The 8,283-nt window shown below is 39.9% G+C and overlaps 1 protein-coding gene across 7 annotated transcripts in view; it reads right to left on the bottom strand.

Moving 5' to 3' along the window:
* Nucleotides 1-535: 535 nt before the first annotated feature.
* Nucleotides 536-8,283, bottom strand: part of LOC120808762 (uncharacterized) — a 51,630-nt gene continuing 43,882 nt past the window's right edge. For 6 of the 7 annotated variants that reach the window (XM_040161874.2, XM_040161878.2, XM_040161876.2 and 3 more), the window contains 7 exons: nt 7,982-8,282; nt 7,616-7,810; nt 5,518-5,659; nt 5,350-5,408; nt 4,542-4,679; nt 4,265-4,410; nt 536-3,643 (listed from right to left, as the gene is read on the bottom strand). In XM_040161874.2, the coding sequence (XP_040017808.2) occupies nt 3,500-3,643; nt 4,265-4,410; nt 4,542-4,679; nt 5,350-5,408; nt 5,518-5,659; nt 7,616-7,810; nt 7,982-8,282 (1,125 nt within the window). In that variant the 3' untranslated portion in view covers nt 536-3,499. The remainder of the gene's footprint in view (nt 3,644-4,264; nt 4,411-4,541; nt 4,680-5,349; nt 5,409-5,517; nt 5,660-7,615; nt 7,811-7,981; nt 8,283) is intronic. The other variant, XM_040161886.2, reaches the window with a different exon arrangement.

Genomic DNA, 8,283 nt, shown 5'->3' with positions numbered 1-8,283 from the left:
AAGGTAGAATCAATTATTATCCCCTAGATTGGTTGTTTTTAATCAGGTTTTATATTTTGTCAACATTTTCTGTCATAACATGAGGTTTGTATCCTCAGTCCCACGTAACAGGTGTAACAGTGGAAAGTCCCAAACCAGATCTCGATACATAAATTATATAAAAGTATGACTGTGATACAACCAATATGAGTCCAAAACCCAGATGTCCTTCTAAAACATTTAAGATGTTATCTCTTCAAATTACAGGTAAATAATAAAGAACAGACATGCTGTGTGGTTCAGGTTAAAAATGCACTCGCTTTAAACTAAAACCTTCCAGTATCGTGTATTAATAAACTATGATCAAACTGTAAAATATAAGAAAAGTAGGTGTTGAAGACAGGTCACATTCTTACTGCGAATGAGGCCTTATCTAAATATCACTCTAGCACCACATAGTGGTAATGATGAGAACCCGCACTGCTTCGTTGTTTTTGTATACTATGAAAAGTCCCATTTTCAGGAATCAAAACAAAAACAAGCTCAAGCCCGCATGTGTAATATAGCTCTTCTTTATTCTTTAGACTCAGGGGAAAACAGCTGATTTTACAGCACAATTTGCATATTATCTCAATACATCCTGTGTACAACCACAAAACCATAACATTAGAGTCTTTGTTTTACACATGAGTGAAAAACAAGACCATTTTACAAGCATATTTCTTTACAGTCAGCATACAGATAAATCTATACATATCGTGTCTCTTTTTAAACATAATCTGTATGCAAAATATCTGGACAAACCATCAACAAAACATGCAACACCCAAAACACAAAGTCTCAGACAACTATTGAAGTTGAATAGATTTTTTTTCCCCCTTTGAGTTGTTTCAGCGGGACATGGTTGCACATATAGTCATTGGTTGACAGCACATTTTTTGATTACACAGTCAACTCCCCTTAAACAACTACAGACACTCATTGCTGTACAGTTGTACGTCTGCTGTGATTTTTTTTTTCAACACTCACATGCTCAAACTTTGGACAATATAAACATTCAATCTTTGTAGAAAATAAACACTTTATGTACACATGTCAAAGGACTTGAGTCACATTCACACCCCTCAGAACAACAACAACAAATAGATGGGTTCACAAATACAGGCAACATCTGATCTGAACAAACAGTAATTAGCTGGAAGGAAGTCTAATGAAACACGAGGGCTTAAACAGTCATGACTGAGCATTTAGGGAATACGTCTTATTAACTGTACTTTGTACACAGACTGGTAGGTACACTGTGAACGGGATGAAGTAAGTATGCAGTAGTTATTTTTCCCCCCAGATTGTGCGGTTAGTTTAGGAACCCGAACGTGTCTGCTGCTTTTTCTTTTGCCACATAAATACAAAATTGCACCATACTATTTCTGACACCAAATACACCCTGATCCAGTTCATTTCAGTTCAGAAACACCAACCACATAATCTTCCATGTCATGACAGTTAAAATGAGACCGGAAGAAAAAATAATATATAATAATAAAGTGCACAAGCTCCAAGTAAATGCTAACATGTGTTAACAATTTATATTAAAATCAGTAAAAAATCAATTCATTTAATATTTTCTTTCAGGGATGTACAAATTAAAGTTATTTTCTATAAGACATTTTTTTTTACAGATATAACATTTATTTCCAAAAAAGCGAATGCATTTAAACACATCTAAGTTGCATAGAATTAAGAACCAATGGAATTTGAAAACAAGCTAAGTTGGCACAGCAAAATAATTGTGTGAATGACCAACCACGCTCCCTTCCTTTAATATTTTCTCTTTTTTTTTGCTCTCCTTTTATACAAGAATGCAGTGCCGTCTTGTTCTACGCATTTCTGTTCTTTCCTCTTTTATATTAATTCTTAAAAAAATTGCATCAGGCCCTGTGATATGTCTAAATACACCAAACAGAAATGAGGGTCACTTGATAGTATTTTTTTTCATTCTGTAGATATGGCAGCAACATGTGATAAGATGAAAACGTTTTCCCTTCTCCACATAACTGAACCCCAGGGAGCCTGAGGGAGTATTTTGGTCACAGGCAGTGAGAAAGGCTGGTTCACCGTGTTGCTGCATAAAAACCGCCTATAGGGACTTCTACAGCACAGCCACACGCACAGAGAACCCTTGATATTGGACTGGTTGGAACATTTTATCTTGAATTTGAATATAATTTTTTTTAGGTAAAACCAAGGATGGTAATGACCCATGTATGGTTTTGACACACTAGTATGAATCCCAACTCTGCAACAACATTAGAGGCGACACAGAAAGAGATATTTCAGCACACTCTGAGCAACTACAACAGCCTGAACGTAAAATCCTATCATTCCCTGTAATTGGCAAGTAACGTTCAACACAGCAACTTGTTCATTTTATTGTGGTTTTATACCTGTGATTCTAGAAGACCAGTAAAATGTGAATATGTCACTGTATTTTCATCTCAGCCTTTTAAAATGTGCTATCCATCACACCCCTGTTGAATGTCTAATGGTGCATCGGTGTGACCGGAGGACGGAAGGAGCTACATCTTTGAGCTCACATAGGTCCACGTCCACGTTCAAGTCTATTAAGACCGCCTGCACCATAGACTAACGTAGCCTACTGGATTGTCGGCGCGCCACCACAGCCTCAATTAAAGGGCAGGTGTCTATATGTTATTATATATAATCTAGTTACAACAGAACAACTCTTATAGTGTATAGTGTATTTAGATATATTGTGCATCCGATATCTATGTATATTGTATAAACATCACACTGTACAATATGGTTCTCTGATAGGCCTGTAATCTGCATGTGTGATATATCTATATACAGTCTGTGGTGCTGTACATTTTTTTTCTTCAGCCCATAGCAAAAGTAATCTGTCCGCCTGTTTGTGTCTCTATTTTTTGTCTCTTTTTCATGATACTGAAAGACGATAGTACACAAACACCGTGCATTCCTTCATCATTAAACAAGAATACCGTCCACACAAATTACAAACGTCATTTTGAAATTACAATAATTACTGTCGTATGAAGAAAAGACAATTTCAGTTGATGATCAAAGTAAAAACATCTTTCCCCCAGTTAGATATGTTAGCTCAGTTGCACAGCACCAAAACAACAAGGTTTAAGTGGATTATGTAAATGAATCTATGGTAAGAAAGTGTGTTTCAGTGTCTGCTGTGGTATTTTCCTGTTTGCATCACACAAGCCAGCAGACACCAGAAGAGGAGGACACGTGTGCTGGCAGTGTTGGACTGATGATGGAGTTATTATGATGTTAGCACATAATTCTGTCCTTCTTATGAATTCTAGACAAAATAAGTTAAACAAATGAATCTTTTCATTTTACCTTCATGACATTTTTTCTTTTTCCCATATTCATGTCTTTGTCAAATGGAATCTCTGAACTAGTACCTCTCCGGCTTCACCTTTCGTCGACCCTCCATCGAGTCTCCGTCTTTTTGGTGTGGCGCCGCTCAGGCGTTGGTTTGAGTGGAGCTGACAAACAACTTGTGCCAGCTGACCACCCTCTTCCTCATGTCCACCTTGTCCAGCCAGATGTAGGCTTCCCCTATCAGGGTCTTCTTCATGAACTTTCCTCCATTGGACACCAAGAAAAGCTGGAGATACAATTGAGAGGGAAGCAGATTCGACATGGTTTACGCTGTTGTTACTTTATTCTAAATGTTTGTGCTTTCCCAAATCCCATCTCATTTTGAAAAGTGCACCGGTAAAGTCTGATCTGATGATGGATATTTATATTTAAGATAAATACAAAGCAAACAAAGCCTTTTTAATAATATTAATATTAGCATTAATTACAAAAAAGGCCATATATATTTTTGTATATATATATATAGCACATTACACTTAGTTCTCCCTTTACCGAGTCACTGAGTATGAGATTTGCCAGTATTTAGTCAAATGCTACAGTCTGTATTGAATTAGCCTGTTATTAGACGCTCGTGTCCTATACAGCCCCTCAGGAGGTTCACTCGCCTTAATGACGTTTAAGACTTGACACTCAGCTACAATGAGACGCGGGATGCCAACAAAACTGGACAAGCAGGATTAATTAGCCCACATATTACTGCAAATCAGTATCAATTTGGTCTAACCGATATGCAAAGGATTCAAATTAAACACGGATCGAAGGACACATTGATGTGTGACTCAGGTTGGATAGATGGTCAAAGCTAGTTCCATGTTTTGCATCTTTCTCATTTGGTGGCCTGCTTTACCTGTATGGAGTGTCCAGTTGAGTTCAGGGGGAATCTGAAGGTCTCGTTGAAAGAGGGCTCTCTGTCGTGTCGACAAACTCTGGTCTTCTTCTTAATGATCCTCTTCTGAGTGGCTACGTTGACCACGTACAACTTCACGTACAGATCTAAAGGCGTATGAGAGGAATCACGAATATGGATTAGCGAACCTGCGGACTACTTTTTTGTTTCTAAAACAACACATCAATATACTTGCACTCATGCATGTGCGCGAGTGGGCTACACACTACTTGCAGACCTGGCAGGTGGTCGGGACTTTTGAACTTGTAGGTGATGTTTCTGCATTGAAGGATCTCCAAGACCAGTTGGTCCCCTTCTGTTTTGACTTCCTTCTTGAGAGCCACCTTGATCTCCCCCATTACTTGTGTTTTACCGCCTAAAAGTCAGACATAAAAGAGAGATGTTGGTCATGCATTTTTAGAATAAGATGGTTATTTCAATATGTATTTTTTGGGGATTGGCTAAACTCTGCTAAAAACTTGTAGGCAAATTCCCACACTTAGAAATGATTATGTCAAGTATTTAACAATTACACATAACAAAATCGGACTCGCAGCAGGATGAAAGTTTTATTTACTGTCATATGTCTCCAGTGACATTTAAGAAGGCAGGTTGAGTTAAATGTGTTATATGAGTTATCGGCCACCACGGAAAAGACCCCAAGACCCTCATTTTATGTAACAGCAGCCAAGCCCCAAAATGACCTTGATCTCTTTTGTTCCAAACTGTAACTGGAGATGGACGGCAGACACCATGACACCTGAGCTACATGAAATGTAGACATAGTTATGACAGTGGGTAGGATACTGTGACATCCACATTTCCTCCTGCATGAAGGGAAATATTGTTTCTAGACTTTAAGCACTTCACTGAGGATTTTAATCCATGATTAAAATAAGTCATTACGAAAACACAGTGAAGGTGGTTTAAAAGCGTGTCTCAGTAAATAAATAAAGAATTAAACAATGTTGTTATACAAAGTGCCCAGCAGGGGGAGACATAAAATCGAGTAACAACTAAAAACAGAGAATAATTCTTAAGCTTGCCTTCATTTTCTGGGGTCACTATTTGGTTTTTGTCCGTGCCGTTTGGAATAGTCTTTCCGCTGTGGGGAAGAAAAAAAAAAGATATGAGCATCATCAGACCTATTGATTACCAATCTGATGCGATGCCGTTACGTTGACGTAATAGGAAAACCCTACAAATGGTCTCACATGCGTGGCACTTGAAAAATGGCACTGTCCACTCCAATGACTGTCCCCTCGTCCCCGTCCAGACCTTCGTAGGCGTCTCCAACAAGACTCGGGGCAGAAAGCACCACAGACCCTGAGACATCACCAAGTCGGTGTCCTGGTCCTGAGGGTGGCAGGGGGGAGTGTGATGGTGAGGAAATAATAACTCACTCTGCCTAGTTACTTATCTGAACATTCATTTGTGATTATTTGAACACAGCAACAAACCGTGAGCGTCTTTACAGACTCAGTTTTTTGCCACACATGCATACATGTCCAACAGAAACACTTCACACCCCCCAGCTATCACCCACCGACAGCGACACTGTCTGCCACACATAATGTGACTAAGCGTCACATAACCGCGTATCAGGGCGAGGACGAATCAGCGTAGATGACAGCGCGTCCTTGAATTTAGCAGTGTGGAGGAAATTACCTCGGTTAACTCGTGAAAGATCACAACAGCAGTTCCCTTCACAAGACATATATAATGCTCCCTTTAATCCACACATGAAAAACTGAGTTTCTGAGTGATCAACTATTTATATTATTTCAGAGATTTCATTGTTTAATCTCGGCTCATGGCTGCTGTTGAGTTATGCTCTTGCGTAAGGCAGAACGTGATCAGTTCAGGGAATATGTGAAGTGTCTCTGTCCTCGGCTGAAGGTTTTCACAATATCAACGTCATACATTTGCTATGAAACAATGTACTTCCATAAAGTGCGAAGCATAACTCGTGTAGGCAATTACAAAAACACAATGCCATCCACAAAAGAATAAACAAAACAGTACATGAACATGCACTCAAAGATTAACAAACATCAAAACAAAAAAATGATCATTTCCTGTTACTTCAATTAATTAAACATTTGGTTATATGGTTAAGTAATTTTGTTTTTATTCATTTTTTTGTTTTTAGTAATATTGCATGAAGGTTAATACGTTAGGATCAATAATATTTAGCAGTACATCCTACGTTGCCTCACCTTCCCTCGACACTTCTGTTCCTCTCATGGTCAGCTGACCGCTTTACTCTCATTGGCCGCTGAGTGAGCATCCTGTTGACTTTTGAACCTCTTGGGGTGCCTGTGTTTCCTGGTTTGACTGCTTCAGTCTCACATTTGTGTGCCCTTTCTTTAAGGCGGCAGGTTTTGCAGAGGATCGGGTGGGGAGGGGAGCCTGTGTGTCTGTGTGTGTTTTGTCACTTATCTAAGGGTTCATTCATATGGCACATGCATGCACACACAGAGAGGCTGCAGCATCACAAAGTCCTCAGTGGCCAGGGAACAGTAGCCAGGGAAGCTGCAACTGCATGCTTTAATATTTCTGACACTGGGCTTCCTTGTCTCAGAAAATATAGTCCCTTTTTTGTCAGGGCATCACACTAAAGATTAAGCATAAACACAACGGTGGATATTGTTTAGATTGTGTTAATATGGTGCAAGAGGTCAGGGACTACCATCCCAGTTGGTTTCTATTCTGGGGTTGGAGCTCTTCACACTTGGGGTCTATAGAAACCATATGCGAGGGATTGGCACATGCACAATTCACTTGGAAGTACTCTTATTGTGGACCTAAACAAATGTACACATGTTCTTTTGTGTTTTGTTACTGTGTAAATATGTAAAATTATAAAGCACCTTCATGACCTACTTAGGATTCTAAAAATAGGCATCAAGAAATTATAAATAAATGGGAAATGCCAAATGACATGTGGAAATTTATACATATTTCTAAACATTTAATTTACGATACGATTAAATTAAATTTACGATAAAATACATAATTAAATAACTTTTGACAGTTTTTGGTCTTTTGCCTTTTCCTTGTAGTTGTTTAGTGATTATATTAATAAAATTGATATGACTTAAAGGACGATATTAAACTAAGATTATTGATAAAATCAAATTACTTAGAGAAAGAGATAAGGTGGGCCGAAGACAAAGTTCAAATGTTAAGGAGGTGAGCGCTTAGAGGTTCAGGTTTTTAATAAACTAGGTATCTCAACAAAGCTTGCATGCACAGGGAAAAAGGAAGCATGACTCGGGAATGTGTGTTATGGGTGAGGTTGGGATTTACTTGGTTGCAGGCGGGACTGTTGCACGGCGGCCTCGGCGGCAGCGATGGCTATCCCGGCGTCCTCAAGGTGGGCCTGAGTGACGCTGCTCTTGCTTTGGCTCCGCGAGGGGCCATGGGAGCGCAGTTGACCATCAGAGGAAGACTTGGAGCTGCCGGGGCTGCTGTGCGACTTCTCCAAAGGCATCATCTGCATGTCTGGGGGGGAAAAGAAACAGAAAGTAAATGCAGATGAATCCACCGTGTTTACGGCATTTCTCTTTACTGCGCCCTCACTGTTCCATGTTTCATATACAGTTTATAGCGTTTATGTCATTTAAATGATGGGAATTGAGGACCTGAATGTGTTCACACTGAGGTTTACTTCACCTTTGGATGGATCAGGGAAGATGCCGTGGCTTCTGCTCTTGATCACAGAGTTCTTAGGTAAATCCTGACTCCCGGCTGGTCCCTGACCCTGTCCAGCAGCATGTCCCGTCCCCATCCCGGGGACTGACATATGGCCCAGGCTGTGTCCCAGACCACCATAACCCTGATCTGACCCAGACCCCGGAGGGCCTTGAGAAGCGTGGTGGGCTTTGCTATGCTCAATGCTCTCGCTCTGCTCCTTCAGAGGCAGCCAGCGAGGAGTGTTGTCTAGCTGAGCCGTGTTTGACAAGTTAATCAACACC

Source organism: Gasterosteus aculeatus, chromosome X, assembly GCF_964276395.1.
Source record: "Gasterosteus aculeatus chromosome X, fGasAcu3.hap1.1, whole genome shotgun sequence".
NCBI classification, from domain to species: Eukaryota; Metazoa; Chordata; class Actinopteri; order Perciformes; family Gasterosteidae; genus Gasterosteus; species Gasterosteus aculeatus.
Note: the sequence above shows the minus strand (reverse complement) of the source record. Positions and strands in the feature narration are given on the sequence as shown.